Source organism: Syzygium oleosum, unplaced genomic scaffold, assembly GCF_021117445.2.
Source record: "Syzygium oleosum isolate NSW1041296 unplaced genomic scaffold, Sole_v2.1 Sole_v2.29, whole genome shotgun sequence".
NCBI classification, from domain to species: Eukaryota; Viridiplantae; Streptophyta; class Magnoliopsida; order Myrtales; family Myrtaceae; genus Syzygium; species Syzygium oleosum.
In genome coordinates, this window is record NW_026607513.1 from 1436951 (window position 1) to 1461388 (window position 24438).

Sequence of the window (24438 nt, forward strand, 5' to 3'; positions counted from 1 at the left end):
TATAAACGCACACTTTATTTTCTTCACAAAGAGGGCGGTAAGACCTATATCTATTGCCCATGTCATACACAAGGGAGCATAGTAAGTTTACCTCTATAAAATCATGCAAAGCAAGTATTTAGTTTGTCCATGAATATTGGAAATGTTATTTCAGGTGTAATGTGAAAATCTCCTAATGCATGCAACCGACATCTAATCTTTACACAAATTGTTTTCTTTGTAATCACACACACACACACGAAGGAGTAAAGGATTTAATGTGGTTCAATCAACCAAGGAGAGGACCCTCTACATCCACAATGGGAAACCCCCAATTTCTCATATCACCTTGGGGGGATTTTATTATCTTTAAATAAGATAGAATACATCTCTAGAAATAAACATGAATATCTATTGAACATACAAATACAGTTATTATTTCATTCTTTCCAACTAAATTTGGACTCTACTGACTAGTGTCCTTATCTTTCCAACACTCCCCCTCTATGCTAGGGTGAAGATGTCATCAGAGGTCATCTTGGTCATCACACACTAAAAAGCTTTGGTGGAAAGCGCCTTAGTAAATATGTCAGCCAATTGATCTTCACTTCTGATGTACGAAGTCTCAATTATCTTGCCTTTAACTTTTTCACAGGTATAGTGACAGTCGACCTCTATGCGCTTGGTCCTTTCAGGAAAGACTGGATTTGAAGTAATATGAATTGTTGCTTGATTATCGCAGAACAATTTTGTAGGAGTTTGAAGCTTATTAAGACCCATATCCTACGACAATAAATGAAGCCAGACTTATTCACACGTGGTTGAAATCATGGCTCTGTACTCAGCTTCTGCACTTGATCTAGTTACCACACTTTGCTTTTTCCTATTCCAAGTGACTAGGTTTCCTCCTACAAAGGTGCAGAACCCCGTCGTTGATCTTCTATCAGTGGGATTTCCAATACAATCTACAGCAACATAACCTTCAATCTTTCTGTGACCATGCTTCTTCAGAAGAATTCTAGGTCTAGGGCATGACTTTACATATCGCAATATACGGTCGGCCAATTCCATATGACCTTTAGTAGGATTATGCGTGAATTGACTAACATAACTAACAACATATGTGATATCAGGTCTTGTAATAATCAAATAAATCAACCGATCCACCAATCGTTTGAACATTCCATTGTCTTTGAGGGGAGTGGTGTTGGTGGCAAACTTACTGCCATAATTTATAGGTGATTCTACAAGTTTAGCTCCAAATTTCCTAGTTTCCTTCAACAAGTCTACTATATACTTTCTTCAGGAGAGAAATAGTCCTTTGCTTGAATTAGCAATTTCAATTTCAAGAAAGTAACGTAACCTTCTCAAGTCTTTGATATTAAACTTTTTATTCAAGTATTTTTTAAGAATTTCAATCTCTTGTCACTAGTGATGACAATGTCATCAACATAAACCAAAACGACCACAAATTCTTTGGAGTTGTTCTTAACAAAGACAGAATGATCTGACTCGCTAGTTTTGAATCCAAAATTTACAAGAGCAATACTGAGCTTGCTATACCAAACTCGTGGAGATTGCTTGAGACCATAAATTGCTTTATTTATTTTGCACACAAATCCGTGTCCTTCCAAGGAATCTTTTGGGGGAAGGTCAATGTACACTTCTTCTTCAAGGTTGCCTTGAAAGAATGCATCTTAACATCCATTTGACAAAGTGACCATCTGTAATTAAGTGCAACCGACATGAGAACTCTAAGATTATCTTTTCTTTTCCTTATCTCTTCTTTTCTTTTTTTTCTTTTTCCCTCCATTGACCATCGCCAGGCCTCGTCGATGGCCGGCAACCTCTATCAACCTTATGCGAGGGCCGCCCTCCCCTAGGCTAGCGAGGGGCGCCCTTACCACCTGATCCGGCGAGAACGGCCCTCGCCAGCCTAGGCTCGGGTGTCCCTTGCCTGAGGTCAGTGACCTCCACCGGTCATTAACAAGGCCCGGTGATGGATGAAAGAGGTAAAAAAGAAAAAAGAAAAGAAAAGAAAAGGAAAGGAAAAACAAGTAAAAAGTAAAGAAGGAAAAGAGAAGAAAAGAAAAAATAATAATAAAAAATAATAAAAATTCGAAAAAATATTTATTACAAATTATCCACGTCAACACTGATCGTGCCACGTAGGATGTCTGGCGTCCACGTCAGCAATTTCCGATCAAAATTAGTTAGATGGAGTCAATTGGTGAAACGTGAAAATATTTAGAACTCAATTTGTACAATTAAAATATTTAAGAATAAATTGCCAAAAGTGCAATAAGTTTAAGAATTTTTTGGACAATTTTCCCCTTTGTTCTTTGCAACCTTGCATTATATTTGATTTTTTTAATAATTGTTCTAAAACTTTTTGTCTATACTTCACTATCGAATTTCTTAAGGAAATAAAGAATAAACATTTGGTTTCTTACCCAATAATTTGTACTTGCACCGTCCTCAATCTCCCATCATGTGCCATGCACCAAGTTTCTCTACTACATATGCATATTACCTGTCATTCTCTTGGTCATATTATATGATATGTCACTCACGATCTGTCATTCTATTACACACGAAGATACATCTACATCTATATTTCTTGAGGCTAAATGATCATATAGATTTATTTAAGATCGAGGCAACATGTTGCTAGACGCTCATATGCTAATGGGTCCGATCTCTAATTGAAAAATTGAAAGATATGCAGGAATTTTCCATTTATTTGATGCATGCAATGCTTTATGGTTATTCTATATTATCTATTTTCCTTTTTTGGGTTTATGTAGGGTTAGCTAGCTTGTTATCTTTTGTCAATTCCATTTGTCTTTATGCCATTATAACCAAAACCTCCCTCCACTCTTGCGACAACAGTATTAATAAGACGGGAATACAATCTTCATGTGCTCTCGCACATGGCAGGGAATGGCGTGCCAATTACTTGTGAGATTTTTCTTCTGCAAATCGCCCACGAATTAAATTTTTGCTTCTATATAAGCATTTTAATTATATGTGTGTTAATGTGCTGGATAGACCTAATTACATTGTAAAAACCGAGTGAAATTTTGCGCACCTTTGTAAGAGGTCCATTGCATGTTTCGTTATTCTCTTTTACATGATTGGTATGATTTGATGAAATAAGTCTAGATGAAATGTGCTCTTGATGTGCTCTTAACGTAGCTAATGTCTCGAGGGGACGAGCCTAATCCCTTGATCACTGGGCCACCCATCTTTTAAAGTGTGCATGGTTTCCCATTAATTATTCACACATTAAGGCAAAGAACTTCCTTGTATGATGGTTTGGAGAAATTTGTACACTTCATGTCATCTGATAATGGACTTGCCAAGTTGGTGTGCATGACGGATATATTGGACTAAATAACTCAAAAAAGTCTAAAGTGATCGACTACTTGGTTTCCTTGTCAACCTCACAAAGAAAGCAACACCTCGTTCTCCTTCATCTCTATGATTTTTCCAGGCACATGGTGTTGAATTAATCAAGCAGTGTAATCATATGTTCTCTGGTAATTTGTGCTTGATACTCATTGTCAATGGTAACTTCCGACAAATTTATAGGCGTAAGGTGCGCGGGAGCGCAGGTGTATTTTTTTTTTTTATGTGTTTTAAAGGGAGGACGAAGGGTTAGACCGATGTTCTCAGGGGCAACGACGGGCCTCTGGCTAGTTTGCGCTCGGTGAAATGTTAAGTAGCTTGTACTAAAGTTTGTAAATTATCTTCCTTTCACCCACCTAACCTCAAAATTTTAAACAATTTTTTTTTTATCTAGCTCGCTTCTTTTTCGCCAAATGGCATCTGGATTGCTTTAGAAATATCTGCTTACTCTAGAAAGTCAAAATTAGAATAATCCATCATCTGGAAGATAGAATCTTCTTCATATGCAAACTATGCAAGTACGTCATCATGAGTCTCTATTTCAATATTACATGGAGAAAAGTCATCAAATCATTTGTCTGTCAAATAGTGCAGAGTTGGTACTTCTGCAGAATACTGTAGGCAATAGAGTATAATAATTATTAATTAATGCATAATACAATGGAACATTAGAATTTAGAATTACAGTTGTGGTTATCAATTACAGCGCCTGTGGTGTACATTAATTTTTCTCAAGAGTTTGACGAGAGGAATTATGTCTTTGGTCCTGGATAGAATAGCCTTTTTATGCAAAATAAATATCTTTTGCAAAATAATTTTCAAAAGAAATCTATCCCAAAACTATTTTTCAGACTCGGTTTCTCACTGATTACTCATCCTAGTCACTTTTACTTCTCTCTTAAAATTGTTAAAATAATTTCTGATATTTTGCACAATCTTTAATTCTTTAGGATTAATCTATCATGAATAATTAAAGTTTAAATACAACATGCATGCAATCAAACAACCAAGTTTTCATTTATAGGTTTGTTACAACACAGTATAATTTTATACATCTTCACTATCAACTTTTGTTTGATGAACATAACTTCATAATTAATCTAATTTTTAAATTATCATTTACCTAGAAATAAAATGGATTAATATAAATTCACTCCCGGTAATTGTTTTTCTTATCCATTTGTCAATTCAGAAGTAATGAAGAAATAATTACCCACTTCAGATCGGAAAATTTCATATATAAAATAAAATAAATTAATAGTTTTATATTTTAAAATAAATCAATTTATTGTACGATACTTTTGTATTCATATACAACATAGGCTATATAGTCTAAAATTGTATTTCAGAAGTTTTTTTTATCTATATCTTTAATTTAAACTCCATGAGAGATTAAACTTGTCGAGTAACAAATCAATGAGTCAAAACTTTGTTGCTGGTTGCATGCAACTTAATTTCAAATTTAATTGTCTATGATAAATTAATTCTAAAATGATAACGATTGTGCAAAATGTTACAAATTATTATAATAATTTCAAGAGAAATTTTGAAGTGACTGTGATGAAGAGGGCAATGATGGCTGTGCAATTTTAGGGATGATTGGCAATGAAAAGTAGTTTGGAAAATGGTCTATCTTAGTAATTACTTTTCCAAAAGAATCCATTTTGTAATTAATGTGAAACACGACGTTTAATTGGGAAAAACAATAAAAATGATATGATGATGCTCGAATTGTTGTCGCTACCACCTCCATAATAAGAGTGCTGCTAAATGGATCGCTTTTTTGCGATTCAAGAGCAGTAATCGAATCATTTCTTGAGAGAGAAGCAAATTATACTTGAAAAAGTTAAATAATTGTTTTTGGTCGAAAAAGAGTTAAATAATTGAATAATTGAGAAATGTGCATTCACTTGGATATAGGATTGAACTTTCAAAATTATTAGTCTCATGGGATTAAGATCTTAGTTGACTTATTTCGTCCCTCTAGATTATGACATGACTACCATACAAAAAATACATTATATCATCAAAAAAAAAAACCTATTAGAAGTTGAGATTCATTTTTTTTTTTATTGTCTCGGTAAGAAAAAGTTTCGGAAGTGGGGAGGTTACTTACTCTAAGATCAGGGCATGCCAAAGGGACTTATAAGGCTGCGTTTGATTTGGCTTTTGAGGAAAGTTTTTGGGAAAACGTAAAGGCTTTTAAGTTAAAAAGTTTTTGAAATACAAGTAGAGTTTGGTAAATTGTAATTTAAAAGTGCATTAAGAAACAACTTTGGTTTAAATAGTGTTTGGAAAAATCACAATTTGCAAAGCAATTATACTTTTAAAAAAATAAAAACTCAAAACCTATGAGAACTCAGCGGCCGGCAGCCACATTTGGTCTCACTGGAGGCTCGGAGGTGGCTTTAGCCCTCACCGGTAACGTCGCGTGAGGTATTTTGGAATTATGAAAGTTTAGCGAGGGCAAAGTCGAAAGAAATATGTGTGTGTGTATATTCTGGAAAAGCTCAAAGCACCTTCAGACTAGCCTTGAGCTAAAGGCCTTTGAAAATGTAGTTGCATCATCCCAAAGCTGTCCAAAAAATTGCTAAACATATTTGCTTTGCCCAAGAGACTTTAGAGCCCAAAGCCCCTTGGGGAAGCAGTTCCCAAACGGAGCCTAAATGGACTTACAGATCGCCTATCAATAGAGGCCGTTGAAGTGGGAGCGGAAACTTGCCAATGCAAAGTGCCCAACCCTAGTTGATCGAGCCCCCCCTCCACATCGAGATTCACTTTTAGATAATGGGCATTATGAGAATTCGCATACCTGTTCTCTATAAGTATTTGTTGCCGTTTTCAAAATTCTCAATGGGATCCGAATTGTTATCATGTAGTAGAGATGAGCAAAAGCAATCGCCTGGACCGTACTGGCTGATTCTGGGCCGTTCCTAGGGCCATCGGTCCGGTTCCTGATTCTAGGTATACAACCATCCACCTGGATCGATTTTTTTAATTTTTTTATTTCTTAAAAATTTGTAAAAAGAAAACCCTAATCTATGTCTCATTTCACAAAGGAAGGCCTTTCAAGGCTGGAGCGACTATGTTTACTTATGCACGTGAGTAAGATGACAAGAACAAATCAAAACACAATAATAGTTGCTCATTCCAACCAAATTTTACCACAAACTGGAAAAATTTCTATAAAACCTATAACCTTACATGTAACTTACTAACTATAGAAATACCATATTATTACTTTCATCTTGAACATTAACGACAAATGAAAGAAAAACTGAATATGAGACCGGTTCTATTGGCCCAACCGGAAACCGGATCGAACCGCTCAAAAACCGATCACCCCTAATTAAAAGACGACCCGATAAGGCAATATAATTAATGAAATCCGATGAGCAAATTTTGGCTGCAAATTAGAGCCATTAAAGAGAAGTTCAAAACTGTAAGGGGCTAAAGAAGGCAATCAAATCCAAATTATCCCAAATTGACAAATCAAGTAGGCAAAAAATAAGGACTTTATGGAATGACCAACTCCCAAAAGCAAATATCTCATTTTCCTCCAAATGAACATCATCTAAATCTCAGCTTGCCAACACGACACTCAACAGATCATATAATCATCCGCCGTGTGAAATGAAATTGGAACATCCTCTGACGTTTCTCCCCCTCTCTCTCTCTCTCTCTCTCTCTCTCTCTCTTTCCCTCTGATGTTTCTTCAGGCAGAAATTAACACATCACATCCTCTCTTCTTTTCCTAGTTTCTTCTCCATCACCTTCGCAGATCATTTGTCCTCTTCTTCTCTCGACAAGATCCCTGACGCCATGTTCTCACTTTTACTCCAGAATCTCTGAACATAAAAAAAGAAGTCGCTCCTTCATCTTACACCCTCTGTTTCTCTGCTTTCTCTCTCTCTCTCTCTCTCTCTCCTCGACAAACATTAACCTCGGTGTATGTGCGGCTGACAAAAGAAAAAAGGAATTTTCATATTCATATTTCGAGCAATTTAACAAGCGGGTATGCATCGGGTCAATGAGAACTGCTTGGTTCCGTGTTGTCACCAGAGCTTCTGCTGAAGAACAGGGGAGGGGCACATGGAAAAGCAGGGGAAGAATCACGACAAGAATTAGAGGGTCGACTTCTTTTTCGTGATTGTCAAGGTTGGCACGCCCTTCTTCCTCTCCTTCTCCTTCCTCCTCCTCTGCTTTTTCGTTTTCTTCCTTCGCGATTTGAATCGATATCGACGGTTGACGAGGGAAAAGCAAGTCTTCGTTAGGAGAGCTTCCCTTTCCCCTTTTTTTGTCCTTGTTTTTCTTCCCTTTTGTTTTCGGGTGTTTCCTTCATCACTCACGAGACTTTGTTTCTTTGCGTACTTTGTTTATTCATGCAGTCGTTGTTTTTCTCGGGAAAATCGCAAACTGATTTTTTCTTTTTCCCTTTTATAATATTCTGAGCGTTCCTTCTTCCAATCAGGTGGTCGATAGCTGTTCGGTCGCTTGCCCCATCCGTTGCGTCATTCATTTTTTTTTTAACATTTTCTTGCTCTCGATGCGTTGCATACACTCTCTCTCTCTCTCTCTCATGGGGTTTTAGACTTTTTCTTGGAGAGTGACGGAAATGGCGGAAAATCCAAAGTTGGTGAGAATTCTTGGCTCTCTGGGTGTTGTTGAATTCTCGCGTTTTGTTGTGAAAAATCACGCCTTTCGCTTGACGCACAACTGTTATATTGAGCTGAAACCTTGGTTTCCTCGTCCAGATTGTTTCGGTTTCGTCTGATGAGAAAGTTTCGAGCAAGTTGTTCTGATGAGAATTCTCTTGTTCCCGCTCTGTTTCTCTCTCGCTTTCTCTCTCTAGGAACTCGAGAGTAGTGGGCCGGAGGAGAAGATGGGAACCCAGAAAATCTCGGTGTCGGATCACATGAACGGATTGCAAGCCGAAAAGTCCGATGACTTGGTCATCGACATGGAAAGTTTCTCGCATCTCGTTCCTTCTCCTTGCAAGGACATCAATTCCAGAGTCACTGTAAGTCTCTCTCTCTCTCTCTCTCTCTCTCTCTCTCTCTCTCTCAGTGTTTTTTTTTTCTGGAGCTGTTCTTTTCGGAAAAAAAAAGAAAATTTTCACCTGGTAATGTTTCAAAGTTTAATTCGTGTTCTTGTAAATGTATGTGGGGTTGTTAGAAGTGAAGTGAGCAGAATTAGCTTTTGTTGCCTTCCTTGATGTTGCTTGAGCTTGTACATTGTTTGTCCAGCATGTACATTGTACAGAACAAAGTAAATACATGCACTGCGAGAATTCGAATGTTCTGATATGACGAATCACTAAAATTGGGCGAATCCAAGAATTATGACACAGCATGTTCTTAGAATTACCCTGAGCAGCGAATTCGTTTGTGGTAAAAGAAGCAGAAATTGTCTGCTACTTTTGGGAAAATTTGAAATGTGGATGGTGAATTTCAAGATATTTTCTTCGAGATAGCGTTTCGATTTTGGTTTTGATCCAAATTAGGTGACTGTTTTCTGCAATTTTCCTGATAAATCTGCACTGTACTGATTGCTAATTTCCTTTTCCGGGTTCTCGAACAAATGTTTATCCGGAGAAGTTGCAGAGAAGCCTTTCTCGAAAAGGGTCACAGCGAGTGAGCGAGGACAAGGTCATCTCCAACGCAAGTGCCGCAGATAAGAACGAGAGCCAACCAGGGATTGTTCTGGCAACATCCTCGCCCAGAGGCACGCCCAGAGGTACCATTCCTTCTCCATATAAGCAATGTGTGTGTCCTTGCATGATTTCGCCATCAGTGATTCCATTGTCATCGTTGCATTTATGTCAGCGACAAATTGGAATTTCTTAGATGTGCGCGAGCTGCCCATTGCGCCGCTTGTTGTCATCGAATGCTCCAAAGGAAGGAAAAAAATAAAGTTGCTTTCTCTTTCTTAAGGGAAATTATTGTAATTGTGCTTCACATAATGCCTGGAAATTGGTGTAAGTTTGAAGAGTGAGTGATATAGGTCAGTTGGCCCATCTGGGCCATTTGGTCCACAATTTGATAGAGACAGAATGATGCAGATGAATAATAATAGTACCCAACAGAGTGCTAAATCTCCAGGTTTTTTATATTTGACCAACAAGCTGTATCCAGCTTGATGGGGATGACTCACTCTGCTTTGAAATTTCATATTAACTCAAACATTTAATCATCGACTAGATTATGAATTGATCATTGAAACCTGATCTTTTTCAGCGGTTGATTAGTTAGATTGAGAAAATATGCTGCCTCTGCTGGGTTAATCAAGTACGGTCCAATCAAACCGCGAATTAATCTTTTTATCTTGAGAAAGTTTTGATTTTTTCATCCAATTTTCTGAGGATTTGGTAGAATATGGAGCCTATCATTGTCATGGGTTCGGTTTAATTATCAAGCATAGTTGGTGGGAAAGTAAAAATGGGGCTCTGTATTTGGCAGAAGCATCTAACTGCAGGTCAACTCGAGGGAATAGCAAGTGGTGAATTTGGTTGGCAAAATTATGAAGAGTTCATGAAAATGTCTCACTGGCATCTATGGTTGTTGATTTGCAGCTTCACTTCTAGGGTCCAACTCGATGGACGCAGCTACGATGGCTGCTCTTGGGACGACCGATCACGCCAGTAAACTGCAGAACCACCATCAGATCACTGTCACCTCCGGAAGCATCGGGAGTGCTAACGAGAGCAGGTTCACTATCCGAAGAAATAGTTTCCGGCGATCTTCTCCGTCATGGATTCTCGATCCAAAGAGAATCCTTTTCATTTTCGCTACTCTGTAAGTTTACAATCCGTCGTCATTTTCAAAGTGTTGTCTGCTGCAAATTATTGTTAATAACATAAGTGGCACTTGTAAAAGTCCCAATTGCAATGCGGGATATTGATCTGAACAATTTTTGTGACAGGTCGAGCATGGGAACGATTTTGTTAATCTATTTCACCCTTTCGATTAGCAAATCGAGCCCGGATGGCGGTGATTTTGACTTGCCGCAGTAATCCCGGGATTGTCTTTACAACAGAGACTAGATTTAGCATTTACGCTTTGGAGTTTGGACTTTGGATTCGCAGCACAGAGCTACCTGATGGTGAGGTCATTTTCTGGGATCTTTTGGCACTCTCTTCTTGATGCGGAAGTTCAACCAGCAAAAGCCAACCAAAATCAATGAAGAAACTTAAAGAGAAAGGGAGGGAAAAAAGAAAATCTTGGGTGGATGAGAAATGATTGGTTTGGGAAAAATGAAGAAGAAAAGGAGAGGAAAAAGCTGAATCCATTCCATTGTCATTGATTTGGCTGGACCAGAGAAATCTTCATGGTTGGCCTTTTAGAGGATTTTTTATAGGTGATGACACGCTGCGAAGTGACAAAGAGGAGAAATCTTCTATTTTATAAGTTAGAGAGAGATCAAAGGCATATGGTTGAGTGCTCTGTTTTTGTTAGCATCTGGTGTCTCTTTACGAGCAATTGGATATTTCAGAAAGTCACTTTTTTTCTTTGTGAATATGTCTTCTCTAATATAGATTTTGTTCCTTTTTTAAGTACCTGGCTTGAGAATGAACCTTTTTGCGCGTGCATGCACATTCAAGCATGTGTAGGAGCAAATGTCTCTGCCTTTTTTCAGAGAACATTAGTCTAAACAGAGCGTGTTGGGGTAAGTACAGCAGGGAAGAGGAATGTAGGAGGGCCCTGTTATGATCGTACTGCCCAGGACTGAACAGGAAAAGGGAGAAACCAAAATCACTTTTTGCACGAAAAGCTGGTCGATCATAATGACCTTGCTTAAGAATTTCGATGGATAGGTTGTTGGTACATACAATAGAGAGGATTATTTCTATACTACTTCGTCAACCCACCAATTCCTAAATCGAAAACTTTTAAACCCAATGCAGCCAACATAACTTGCACAGTTGGGTCAAGAAGAAATGTGAAAAGAACAAGAGACAGTTCGCTCACAACTGGCTTTTCTTCAATTTTGGGAATCACACAGCTTCTGTGATTACAAAAAGTTGCCAAGACTTTTATGATTTATCAGAGTTGGTTCAGATTCTAACATCCTCACAACCTCTCTAGCAGTCATAACCCCAGCAAACAATTATTGCTTGTTTGTATGGCCAGCTTTCCACTTCATGTGATTTATGACAGAACCGGTCATGCAACAAAGTTCATGCAAAGGACAGCCATTAAAGCATATCTCTAAAAGGAAAATGCACAACTACTCCGGCAAGTAGCAGTAATTGCCTCGGCACCATCTTCATGCCAAGAAGGAATCGGTCATGCTCATTAAGAGCAGGAGATAACGGACAGCAGCACCCTAGATAGCATGATATAGAAGAGAGTAGAGTAGACCTAGAAAAGGAAAGCTAAGTAGTACTAATAGGCGAAACCTTAAATCGGAAATATGATGGGAAATGATTGCAAATAGCATCTCTCTGTCCGTTGGATTCTAGGACCAGCATTAGGACCAGAAGTCAGAAGAATCGTCTTCCCGATAACATTTGGAACAAGAAACAATACCAACAATGCATTTAATTCATCTAACAGCAGATTGCCATATGATTTTAATGATATTGCCTCATTTCTTCAAGAAATGAAAGACATATTATTAACGCTATTCACAAACATACAACTTGCATCCATGAGCGTACGAGGATGCTTAAATACTCTGTAGGTAGGTATTATTAGTTATTGTTCTACAGCAACAAGATGACGACCTCAGCAGGAGCATTGGCGACGCTTTTTCTCCCCTAGCAACTATGTGGTTATATTGAAAGAAAAACATATGGGAACAATCATGATGCTTGGGCATAATTGTTGGTGAAATTCACATAAATTGATAGCATACAGTCAGATCACTCTGTGCTTTGAAAGCAAACCTTTGCTCGGATATGGAAACGAAAGCTCAAGCAGAAAAGGACTCATTTTGGTGCAGTACACAGCCTCAGCATCCCATTTGGTACATGAGGACTTGGAAGTTGACTTCCTTTTCTTTAATATCGCTTTGAGATTCTTGGCATCGAACATCTTTGCTTCCTGTCATGGTATAGCCTCAAAACAACAGCTGCGGTTTCTTCAATTGCTTTTCCCGTCACCTCTTCAAGAAAGAACAACAAAATACTTCAGATTGATACAGAGGTGTAAGGTTTTCAGATACGTCAAAGACTTCATTGAGACTTAATTTATCAATCTTCTTACAACGTAGGCGAAATAGTCACATTTTTTGCCCCGAAATAGTGAGACCTAATAGTAGCAACAGGGAATGAAAAACCAAACAAGCAGACGAAAGACATCCTCACCAATGACAGGCCAAACTGGATTTTGGGAAAAAATCTTCCCAGCAAACTCCAGTTCTTCTCTGACATAGTCCATCTCTGAATAATTACTCCGAGTATCCTCACTGAAGCCCAAGCTCTTAGCTCTGGCTTTTCTTATCGTTTGCAAGACAACAGGATTGATCGTGACACCAAATACCTTCTCTGGGTCTACTTCAAACAGAGTCTTCGGCAACTCTACACCCATGACAATAGGCACGTTTGCCACTTTGTAACCTTTTTGAGCCAAATAAATGGATAACGGCGTCTTTCCAGTTCGAGAAACGCCAGCAAGGATGATATCTGCCTTGTGCAAGTTTTGCGGCAATGCACCGTCATCTTGCTTTATCGTAAACTCGATCGCTTCAATTCTTCGAAAATAGTCGTCTGTGAGAGGGAAGCTCCTCCCAGGCGCACCACGGGGAAGGCCAGAAGGAGAGACACCTAAATGAGAAGCAATGGCCTCAGTGATTGGGCCAAGGACATCGGTGGATGGTACGCCCCAAAGCGTGCAGGCTTGTCTTGCAGATTCAGCCATCTCAGGGTCAGCAAGGGTGTAAACAAGCATTGCACCTTCTTTTGCTGCTTGCTTCACAATATCCAGCAGCCTCTCCACATCATCTATCTAAATATGGATGTCAAAGAATAAAAATCAGGAGATGCAATAGCTAACTCGCTGAAATATGTATGATGTCGATAAATTGACAACCAACTACATGATGGACTTATCATCAACCATACAAGGTTTCAAACAAGGGAAGAGGCTGCTTCCCATCACCAATTAACCTTAGAAACAATGGTATTCCAGGAATTCTCATCCTAGGAATCAGTAGGGCAAGCAGTGACAGGACATTGCTGCGATTGAAGCCAGGGCCTTTCGTCCCTTCTTGAGGAGACAAATGGTGCCGCCACCATGCCACCAACTCAGTTGGCAAAGGGAAACTCATTTAGCCAGGTCCAGGGAGAGCAGAAAAAGAAAAAAGAAACGAAACAAAACCACAACTACGTCTCATTTACAAAGATCCAACCAATCCCGATACAATTTGTGCAACTTCTCTTTGCTCACCACGACACAACAACCCCGAGGCGCCAACTAATGGGTATCAGCACTCACCATCAGAAAACCAATTCGTCAGACTGCCATTTACATGATTTCCTCAAAGATGTGAAACTCCACTTAAAACTTTCCAGCCGGATTAGAGGAAAACCTTAATGCTTTTGAGCGACTGCAAGCTTGCAGCAACTATCAAGCAAACAAGTGAAGCTCCAGCACCAAATAAACTATGCATTGAACATGATGGTTTCTACATGGGCATGAATTCCTCACCATGGACTAAACGAAGCTACTCCATTTCGTCAATGAAAACACAACAATGCACGTTGCCCCATCATCTAATAATAAGCGATTTACAGTATATGACCCATAAAGAAGTGAACTTTATGTAAGGAAAAGGTGAGGACAAATTACCCCAGAAAACAAATGGGTGTTTACAGAACACCCACGATCCACCAAGCAATGCTCGAACTGGCCCAACGCGGCGTTGACGGAGTGCTCCGCCGTCCACCCCGTCCCGTCCGAGACCACGTATATCTGCTTCGCCGCCGTCGCCATCAGCTCCACGTGATCGTCGCCGTAGCTCCCGGTCGAACCCTCCGCGTCGCCCGAGAGCCCGTCGAGCAGCGCCGCCTGGGGGCCCGGACGCTCCGTCGCCGTCGCCTGGGGCTTCTGGGCCGGCCGGTCCAGCTTCCGGCCGGACCGGATCGCGCGGGCCCTGGACCACCGGTTCAGCTGGGCGCTGCCCTTGAGCTTGCGGGCTGCGGACGGGTCGGAGTCCGGCTCCGTCCCGGCTCCGGGCTGGGCGGCCGAGGCGGGCGGCGGCGTTGGGCGGTGGCCCGGGAGGTTCACGGCGGCGGCGGCGGCGGCGGCGGCGGACATCTTAGTATTTGCCGGTGGATTTTTCTCTCCTTTTTTATTCTTTTTTCAGGTATTGATCGACTGATGAAGATATTTAAATGAGTGATTTTCTCTACATTGGTGGCACAGTGCAGCGGGAGGTAGGACGAGGACCCGTCAATCAAGGAGAGCAAGAAAAAAAAAATGTAGGGTCTGATTTGTTTCGAAAAAAAATAAGTGATTTAAAAATTATTTTTTTTCAGAAAATGATCGGATGCAACGCTTGAAATAATCAGTTAAGAAATATTTTTATTATCAATAATAATTTATATTTAAATCATAAAAAATATTTATCGGAACTAGATCGAATCGGCTCAAAAACAGTAGTTCCTATGAGGACTGGTCCCATTCCCGATTCCAATTTACTGAAATCGGTGAGTATTGGTCCGGTTCCCGGTTCCAAGCGTGGAACCGGCCACTCAGACCGGTATATATAAAAGTTTAGCTCATTTTTAGTGAAGGTGAGTTTTTCTCACTCGTTTTTTGCCATTTACCATATAGTCCTACTCGTGTCTCACGATCCTCAAAATAAAAAAAATAAAAAAAAAACCCTAGCCTCATCTGGTGATGCCTTGAACTCTGTCGCTGCGCAGACTCGCAATCACCTCGCCTACGGGCTCCCTCACATCTCGCATTAGGCTCTCGCTCTTGCCTCGTTGAGTTGTGAATCTATAAGAATTGGAAATCAGTTCCATAGATCCATCCAGAAATTGGACTGTGCGGTGCGATCCGATTACCGCGTAGATCTATGAAACGAATGGGTAGTTCTCGATTCTAAAAATTAGAATCGATTCTTAGTGAGCAGCTTCCGATTCCAAAATAAGAATCGCCTATCCTAACTATGCTCATCTGTACTTTCAAGTGACAGAAACCATATTGCACAAATTGTAAAAGTTTCGGTGTCCTTCTTCCGTACATGATCTGAAAATTCAATTTGAAGGCCACATTTGGGTGGACTGCAGGCCTAGTAGAAGCCCATGCCCAATTGAATCTTTTCAACGTTTAATTGGACAAACTACTGATGGCCCAAAGAAAACTGATGGTGGAGTTTTTTTTGGAAAAATTTAAAATAATATGTGTAATCGTTTTGGGACACAATCTATATCTATCACCAATGATGACAGATTTGGAATTTGTAAAAAACAAAATAAAATGCAAATTCTTTAAATTCCTATACACACCGCGATACCAATGTGGCCGGAGATTTAGAAGGTAACACAAGTGTGACATAAATACTTATCACCTAGAGAACTAATCGACCTCAAGTCACTGGGCATGTAATAGGATAAATGCTGACCACTTGTGGAATTTACCCGACGATGCAAAGCCTATCATTCAACACGCAACCGTATCCAGCAAAGAGATACAGAGTTAACATAAGACTCTAATCCAAGAGTTCAACTATGAAATTCATTGATCAATACACTCTAACTTCTTGAGTGAAGCAAGCATAACTTCTTCTAGAAGACTCCAGATAGCATGAAACACGATGCATTAGAAACTAGATACATAGGGCTTTCCATCGATATTATAAGACGATATTGGAGAACGAAATCATCATCAAATCTTAAAAGAAAAACACTTTCAAAATTCTATCAGAAATTTATTTTTATTATTGTGCAATCACTTAAGTGACTATATGGTAATCGATCAATCACTTAATCACATATATAATTTTGATTTTTCTTTCAAGATCCAAACTTAAGCGAAAGATATCTTGAAGTGACTATGTATAAGTGTGTTGTTCAAGAGAATCGAACCCCAGATCTGATACTCTCCGACCCCATCCCCCAATCTCTTTACCAGCGGGGCCACACGCCTGTTGGCGTGTCTGAGTACTTATTAATCATTTTTGGTGATATATTTAGATAATGTTTTGACAATAGAATCTTTCTTTTCTAAGGCATTTCCAATTGTTTCATTTAAAATGGACCTGTTTTTCTTGGAAATTTTTGGCATGTGAATCATGAAGGTTTTGAATATACTCTCCTTAAATAAAATAAAAGAAACAAAAGTTTGCATTGTACCATCCAATAAATAAAAAAAAGTTGAAAACAAGCTACATGTTAAATTGCAAAAACCCTAGTTCCCTGTACAATAGATTAATGATACGTAGACAGAAATTGGATTCTCAAACCAATATCAAACTTATGCTAAAAAACTATAAGCAAATTATCCTCTAGCTCCCTAAATTTTCTTGAACTTCCAAATCTACATGTACAAATCCTTCCATGTATTTTCTTTTTTTTCCTTTTCTCTTCGAGTACCTTTCCTTTTTATACTTTCTTAATATTCACTAGCTAATAAGCTAGTCAATTCATAAAGGACAGCATCCAGACACAAAAATTTCATCAGCTTTTAAACGAGAAATCTGGGAAGCCCGACCTTAAGACCCAGTGTTTGTACATCTTCTTGGACCTGTCGCCTAAATTCTCTAAAGCTGAAGCTCCGGTAGACGGGAGGACAGTTGCAGCTCTCGATCACGGTGTCGTACGACGGGCAGAGGAAATACGCGGTCGAGTACCGCTCCCATTTCGAGTTGGTCGCCACCCGGTGCTGCACGCTCTTGTACACATCATTGCTCCATGCCTGAAACGCGAGCGTGCGGAGATGCTAATTCATCAAGAAGCATGCAACCATGACCCCCCCCAACAAGAAATCAATCAACAGCGTCGTATTCAACTGGAAAAAGGGTTTACCGACACAAGCCATACAGTAAGCATGTCCTAATCAAAATCACTACAACCCAACTCACAGGGTCCTACCGACGTGACGACGTTCTTGGTGGAGAGATCCTGTTTCGAATGACCTAAGTTCGCATTCGCAGTGTTTTTCAACGATACAGCAGTCAAAAGTGCTAATGATTGATAGCGAGAACAAGAAAAGACACACATGAACCTGAAACAAGTCGCCGATGTTGATGATGAGAGCATCTGAATTAGGTTTAACAGCGATCCACTCCCCATCTTTAACCAATTGCAGACCCCCCACCTCGTCTTGATGCAGGATCGTGAGGAAGTCGCTGTCGGTGTGTGGCATCAGTCCGAACACGTCGGGTGAGATTGGACATGGTGGGTATCTGTTCATCCTCAGATAGCAAGTGCTTGGCAGGCAATTCTCCATGAAGAAGGTGGATTTGTGGCCCAGTTCTTCTGCTAAGATCTCGGCTAATCTCTGTGCTAGGTTCGATACAGTCCCAGCAAATTTTTCCATTGTCGAGCTGGTGACAAAGAATCATGACCCCAGAAGAAAATTTAACATGTAAGTACAAAAGACGAGCAATGCTAGTACAACGGGGGAAATGATCAGACATGAACGAGCTCAAAAGTTTAGGCTGTTAAATGCAAACAGTCCGATAGCAGCGTTAACATTATGTTTTATAGAGAAAAGAAATTGGAGCGGCTTGATCATTCCAAGAATTCACCATTTTGGTCTTAGAAAATTCATGCTTGCATGCCCTACTTTATGCAACATCAAGTGATGTCATGTTAAAGTAGGACAGCTATGTGACCTAATTGACTATTATCCTGAGAAAATGGACAAAACATAAAGGAAGAGCTGATAATTAAGAATTACTAATGGAAATAAAAACCGCCATCCATAGGTGGTGCTAACAAACTACTATAGAAAAAAGTGTACTGAGGGTATTAAACCTTGTGTACGGGATGTAATCAAGTCCGAAATCTTTTAATCGAATCAATTAAGTCTGAAGCCTTTTTAACAAAGTACGATGAAGTCCTTTGGTGAACAGTGGCTAAAATAGTCTACGTGTCACTCAAATATGGGCTAACGGTATTGTTAAATTGCAATTTTCAACGTGAGTTTTAGGCCTGGACTTAAGTGACTTAATTGAAAAGTTTAGGATGCAATTGCACTTTTTGGTAAAGATTTAGGACTTGATTGAACCAACCAAAAGGTTATGGCCTCGATTGCATTTTGCACGTAAGGTTTAGGACTTGTAGTGAAATTTCCTCTACTAACCTGTATCCAAATATGACTCATTCATGAAATGATGAATGGACTAATTGGGCATTTGCATAAACCTGGCAATTAAACAAGTTGAATTGGGTTTGTGCTTGGGTCAATACGGATTTGAGTTGTAAGTCGGATCGTGTTAAACAGGTCATGATTTGATTGACCGTCGTACATAGGGGTGTTTCAGAAAACCAGCTAAACCGGCATGACCGAATAGGTTCCAAGGTGGGTATTAAGGCTCACAAGATACGTTCCCAAATCCGAATATTTGAAACTGATGAGGTACAAGGTAGATTGCACGATGTATGACATTAAATTCAACCAGTACACATAATCAGTAAATAAATGATGATAGAAGAAGCTGTAATATTCAGTACTTATACGTGGAAAAAAAATACTAAGTTGTTATGGAATGTACATTTAAATCAAGGAAAATCTAGAATTCTAAGAGCTGACAATTCTGTTTAGTAGACTGCAATTCCGCTTTAATCAATTTTAGCTTCGCCTACCTCGATGAAAAACCAACTGTTCTCATAAGCAACCTATTTCTAATCAATAAAACGTACATAAGCTTTTGAATCTACACAACATGTGATAATCAATTATCAGGACTATCCGAAGAAAGGTGAGGTGCATTTGGAGGCCACGTCATGTCTGAGTACGAGCATGGCAGAATGCCAGCTCATCTTTACTTGCGAAGATCACATGACGAGGTGACAAGAGGCCATGCATGCAAAAAAATTTATATCACGTACATTCTTTATGATGTGCCAGCAGTGTCTAATGCATGTCTTGGGGTCTACAAATAATAGAAAACTTGGCCATATTATCTTTCTCTCCAATAGCTTTTCATTGGGCAAATTACTCTCTCTTTCTAGTTCAAGGGCTGCGCTGCAATGACACGCATAACCCTGAAAAACAAAGTGTATTGGAAGTGGATTTCGATATGCGTTAAGCTTATATTGCTTAATGACCTAACTTATCTCTCCAAAATTAGCATGATAGTGTGATGGTACAGTAAGAGAGACCCTAACATTTGTGTTCGATTTGAGCTGTGGTCAATGATATCATTTCCTAATGTTTAGAATGACTACGTGTATGTTTATGACAAAAACCCTCATTTTTTTTCGGTAAGGTAAGACGTTAAAAAAAAAAAAAACCCTCATTTTTTGTACTCGCTCTGCCTATGAAATTTTATCTTTTCAGTGTTGCCTACTGATTCATAGTTTTTACTCATATTTACTTATCTTTGAAAAAAAATAAAAATTTACCCATGTTGCATATGGTAACGATTAAGAGCAAGATAACTCATATTGATCGGATTGACCAATTTCTTGTTTGACGATTCTATTGATGTAAAAGTAATCACACACTCTAGAGAATACCCAGCTACTTTGCGGCCCTAATCCTAGTGGGTTCAGTAAAATAATGTTAACCTTCCTAGATGTTATCTCAACAGTCGTGCTAAAATGCAAAGGCAAGTAGATAAGATCTAGAAATGAAAGAGTTTCAAGAAAGGGAAACCTTAACATTTAAGAACTTTGTGCGCAAAAATCCTTTAAGAAAAGTACGGTGATTAATTGGTTGTGATTATTACCTGAGAGTGCTGTTGCAGCCTCTTGTGCCGGAGATGATATCACTCAAAGGGACGTGGAAAGCCTCGGACCACGACAACTGCCGCAAGCACGTCGCCGAAGGAGTCCCCCACCGATAGCTCCCAGCCGAGAAATTCAAGTACTTGTCCTCCCTTGTCTTCTTCTCGAACGGCTCTCGGAACACCTTGATCTGCTCCTCCCTCATTTTCTCCAAGATCTCTCGTGAAATCCCATGGTTCAGCACCTGGAAGAACCCCCACTCCCGTGAGGCCCTCGCGATCTCCAACTTGCACCCGCGTCTCTCCTCCTCACCAAGGCTCAGCCGGCCGAGGTCGATCACCGGGAGGTCGCGCTCCTCGACGGCGGCGACGGGCGCGGTCGGGGCTTTGTTGGGTAACTTCTTGAAGAGGGTTTTGTAGGTTTCTTGAAATGGCGGGTCTGATGAGTCCATGGTTAGAGGCTGGAAAACAAAGGCAGATGGATGTCTGAGGCTAGATACACAAGGGACATGAAGAGGGTGATTTCTTGTTTTTTTTCTCTTTTGTTCTGGGACTTTCTCTTGTGGGATTGAGACAGAGAGAAACAGATTGGAACACCGCGTAAATGTTGTCGTCGATGAAAACATTATGAGGAATTCCTTTTTTCTTCTCACGTTTTACTTGGACTCTTAAGACAAAGTTGATCGATCGTGTGTCTTTTCTCGGTCGATGTATTGAAGATACCTATAAGCCCCTTGTTTTTCTTGCTTCTCAAAGCTACATCTTTGTACATGCAGGTCATAATTAAAATATAGATAAATGTTATGAGGAGGCAGATTTATGTCATGGAAGAGACAGTGAGTTAACAATTTCTAGACCGGAATAAGAAGATTCATGATACTTCTCAAATATCGTCACAAACTTTGGACCATATGGAATATCGGTATTAGCTTAGGCTAGTGATAACCATTACACCCTGGCATCAGTTATCTTCGAATTCTAGTTTCAGTCGTCATCATCAATTGCACATTGTGGGGTAAATCCATTTCATACCATGTGCGGTTAATGTAATTGAAAAGCCAATAGTATGTGGAGTTATATTGGAGAATGAGATGTAGTAGAGGATCAGATAATTCTTGGGTTACCAATCTTTGGGTCCACCTATAAAATATTGACATGGAATGATTGGGAAAAAAGGGTTTGAAGGTCCTGATATCATTTCATTGTGAGGAGTCCCTCCATTCAAAATGTGACACGTGTTTGACTAAATAAGAAATCTGTAAGAAACCCTAATCTCAAGTCGACAATCTCCTCTGTATAAAGACACTTGTTAACTTCTAATTAAATAGAGGGTCTCGACAATCTAGGTGCCATCTAACTTTTCTGCCCAGGAGAGAGAGTTGGTAACAAACATGGACATTCAAACATAGAGCATAGAAACCATTCAAAATGTGATACGTGTCTGACTAAACAAGAAATTTGTAAAAACCCTAACCTCAAATCGGCAATCTCCTCTATACAAAGACACATTTTAACTTCTAATCAGATAGAGGGTCTCGACAATCTAGGTGCCATTGGACTTTTTGCTCGGTAGAGAGAGTTGATAACACAGATGGAGGTTCAAACAAAGAGCATAGAAAGGCACCACTCAAAACGGGCATATGCTCATCTTAAAGGCTGTCTTACATGTTTTGCTTCTCATGCCAGGTTCAACTTTCAAGTGAAGAATAACTCTAAAAGTAAGGGGGAGTATGTTTCCCCACCTAAACTTCATTTGATAGACTAAATCGCACTCTCCCAATTCAAGAAAGTGCACCAAATATTTCACTTAAATGCACCGTCACACATTCATTGTGACCAATATAATAATTGTCTTTTCCATGTCGACGGAGGCCGACATTGAACGGGCCTATGATATGATATATTTTAAATTTCAGAATCGTGACAGAAGCTTCAGCACAGCACAGATGATGCACGCTGGCCCATCACATTTATCTCCAATTTTTCCTTTTTTGGTCGAAATTTTATTTATCTCCAATTTCACCATTGGCTTTTGGTTGGCAATCCCTTCGTTGTTCAACCCCACCAGCTGACCGTACATCACGATACAGGTTCATCAACTCCAATTTATCCGATTTCTGTCACTTTCCCAACATTAAATTTCAGAAACGCTGCATAGATCACTTTTCCGCAGGGGTCAAAAGGGGCCAAGAACCCTTTCAATTATTGAGCATGATTAGAAGGTCCTCGGACAGCCTTTCACTGATAATGACCACCCACTCAAGTTGGTTGCTGATTTTGTTTGTTCAATGAATGGAGAAATTTAAAAGGAAAATTATGAAAAGGTGATGCCGATCTTATGGTGTTTGTCGAAACTACTTGTACCCTTTTGGGCCCTCAATGTCTAAAAAGTTTTCTGCGTAATTTATGCACTAAAATATAATATTATCATCTATTAATTAAATATTCTCATTTGTGATCACATTTCAAGAAAATTATGAGAATGAAGAGACCTTTTAGATGTGTGATAATACCTTATCAACATGCAATCTGATTTAAATATTACATCAAAAACTTTATTGTGGATTAGATATGCAAAATAGTTCAAATAGATTAGTCCTCTCGATCAGATTTATAGACTGGCTCCAAACTTGTTGGGCTAGGATTTACCATCATCAAGGGTTTAAGAAGGATAATACTCCTTTAGTATTCCAGGTTTTCCCTTCTTTTAGTTAAGAATATGCGTGAGTTTGAATAGATCGAATCGATAAAGCTCGTCAAACTCGTCATATCAACTGACTTTTTTTTTGGCTCAGAAGTCATATGAATAGACTTGTGATCATATCATGTATGGAATATCACAGTGTCCTATTATATTTCATTGATTGAATATATGTCCTGTATTTTTCTCTTAATCTTGCCTTTGTCCAACTCATTACACCCAACCCTCTTGCACTCTCCTCACCATATCTTTTTCAACCCCCCAATCTTATTTTGAGTCCATCCATGATGTAGATTGAAAAGGGTACAGAAATCAAAACCCAGACCTCCTAATTAATTAAAAAAATGCAAATTATAAAAGAAGAATGAAAAATAGGAAACAGCTATTCCTTTAAAATGAAAGGTTAATATGTTGACACATGCAGACCTCAAATGTGTAATTATCTGAAGTAATTTTCACGGAACCTGCAAATGCCTGACCTCATTGGTCATGCAATCGCAGTCAAATTAAATTAAATCAATTCTTGTGTCTTAATATATTTGTCGAAAGTCCCCGAGGGAACATATCATACCAAGAGTATTTAAAAGATAGAGACATATATAAAAATAATAACATGCAAAATATTGTCCATAGCTTTAAATATTTCGTTCGACCACATCTTGAAATTAGAATGCCATGCACTTTTTCAGGTTGACCTAAAAGTTCTGGAAAAGCAATCAAAGGTGGAATCCAAGCAGCGCACATGTTTTGTGATGAATAAAATAATAAGCTAGTACTGTATCAGCAAGAACTATATGGTATGCCCAACAAATTAAACGATGAAGAAATATTTGTGTTGATTTCTCTTACATGGCTCAGATTCTCGACCAAGTTAACGACCTTCACCATGGCTTGCCTCCTTTTACCTTCAGCTCTGCGATAACCCAGAAGTAAATAGATAAACAAAAAGCTTTTCTCAGTTGAAGATTATTCTGTGCCTATCGATAATGCCAAGTATATATGAGAAAAGCTGAAGATAGTAACCTGCATGCCGATGCACGGAGACGTCAACTTCTCTCTCTGCTTGTAGTTTGCTCGCTCAAGTAAAGAAAATGAAGAGAAGGAACACTCGCATACTTGTAAAGAAAGAATGCGTGCTTCTTATATAGGACTGACTTGCAAGTTGAGGAGAGAGAGGTGGGGGGGGGGGGATGGGGGGGTGGGGGGTATGTATATAGTCCTCTAAGTTTGGAAGTGAAAGAGATTTTATAATGGAGTGAGCGACTATGCTTGTAAGGAAAAGTTCATATATATATTTGGAGCATGTGAGCCCACTCCATCGTAATCATCAGATCATATGAGCTTTCCATGAGATCCACACTAATCAATGACTGATATGGAAGGGACTAATAAGTACCGGATGCATCAACACTTGCTCGCTCATGAGAAGAACACGCTTCTTCGAAATCCACCAGAGAAAATGTTTCCCCAAGGCACTACTTTTTGCCATGCTTATTCAAGCC

General features: G+C 39.3%; 3 protein-coding genes across 6 annotated transcripts; 1 reads left to right on the forward strand and 2 right to left on the reverse strand.

Annotated features, from left to right (window-relative positions):
* The first annotated feature begins 7064 nt into the window (after positions 1 to 7064).
* LOC115677848 (uncharacterized) lies at positions 7065 to 10826 on the forward strand. Of its 3 annotated transcripts, none has more exons than XM_056303801.1 (6): positions 7065 to 7548; positions 7862 to 8026; positions 8243 to 8410; positions 8988 to 9126; positions 9962 to 10184; positions 10312 to 10826. In XM_056303801.1, exons 2-6 carry the CDS (start codon positions 8006 to 8008, stop codon positions 10400 to 10402), a joined length of 642 nt encoding a protein of 213 aa, XP_056159776.1. In that variant the 5' UTR covers positions 7065 to 7548; positions 7862 to 8005; the 3' UTR covers positions 10403 to 10826. The 3 variants fall into 3 exon arrangements, with proteins under 3 accessions (XP_056159776.1, XP_030456933.1, XP_030456935.1); XM_030601073.2 differs by having other exon boundaries at positions 8994 to 9126; XM_030601075.2 differs by lacking the exon at positions 7862 to 8026.
* Positions 10827 to 11957: 1131 nt separating this feature from the next.
* Positions 11958 to 14742, reverse strand: LOC115677797 (probable pyruvate, phosphate dikinase regulatory protein, chloroplastic). The gene is made up of 3 exons (XM_030601013.2): positions 14181 to 14742; positions 12698 to 13337; positions 11958 to 12495 (listed from the first exon to the last, which is right to left on the reverse strand). The coding sequence occupies exons 1-3, from the start codon at positions 14646 to 14648 to the stop codon at positions 12392 to 12394; spliced, it is 1212 nt and encodes a 403-aa protein (XP_030456873.2). The 5' UTR covers positions 14649 to 14742; the 3' UTR covers positions 11958 to 12391.
* Positions 14743 to 16714: 1972 nt separating this feature from the next.
* LOC115677847 (gibberellin 2-beta-dioxygenase 8) lies at positions 16715 to 24111 on the reverse strand. 2 transcript variants are annotated; one of them, XM_056303783.1, is made up of 5 exons: positions 23960 to 24111; positions 23786 to 23849; positions 20239 to 20696; positions 17565 to 17886; positions 16715 to 17255 (listed from the first exon to the last, which is right to left on the reverse strand). In XM_056303783.1, the coding sequence occupies exons 2-5, from the start codon at positions 23822 to 23824 to the stop codon at positions 17025 to 17027; spliced, it is 1050 nt and encodes a 349-aa protein (XP_056159758.1). In that variant the 5' UTR covers positions 23825 to 23849; positions 23960 to 24111; the 3' UTR covers positions 16715 to 17024. The 2 variants fall into 2 exon arrangements, with proteins under 2 accessions (XP_056159758.1, XP_030456931.2); XM_030601071.2 differs by lacking the exons at positions 23786 to 23849; positions 23960 to 24111 and having other exon boundaries at positions 20239 to 20983.
* Positions 24112 to 24438: the final 327 nt, after the last annotated feature.

Bases quoted from the DNA above. Each gene is read 5' to 3' on its own strand.
- LOC115677848 (XM_056303801.1), top strand. From the start codon at position 8,006: ATGGCGGAAAATCCAAAGTTG. The intron at 8,027-8,242 runs GTGAGAATTCTT...TTCTCTCTCTAG, and splicing joins TGGCGGAAAATCCAAAGTTG to GAACTCGAGAGTAGTGGGCC. The intron at 10,185-10,311 runs GTAAGTTTACAA...TTTTTGTGACAG, and splicing joins CTTTTCATTTTCGCTACTCT to GTCGAGCATGGGAACGATTT.
- LOC115677797 (XM_030601013.2), bottom strand. From the start codon at position 14,648: ATGTCCGCCGCCGCCGCCGCCGCCGCCGCCGTGAACCTCCCGGGCCAC. The intron at 13,338-14,180 runs GTAATTTGTCCT...ATCCATATTTAG, and splicing joins ACACCCATTTGTTTTCTGGG to ATAGATGATGTGGAGAGGCT. The intron at 12,496-12,697 runs GTGAGGATGTCT...TCTTTCTTGAAG, and splicing joins TCCAGTTTGGCCTGTCATTG to AGGTGACGGGAAAAGCAATT.
- LOC115677847 (XM_030601071.2), bottom strand. From the start codon at position 20,861: ATGTTTTCATCGACGACAACATTTACGCGGTGTTCCAATCTGTTTCTC. The intron at 17,887-20,238 runs GTAATAATCACA...CTTTGTCACCAG, and splicing joins GGCTGCAACAGCACTCTCAG to CTCGACAATGGAAAAATTTG. The intron at 17,256-17,564 runs GTTCATGTGTGT...CTCGCGTTTCAG, and splicing joins ACATCGGCGACTTGTTTCAG to GCATGGAGCAATGATGTGTA.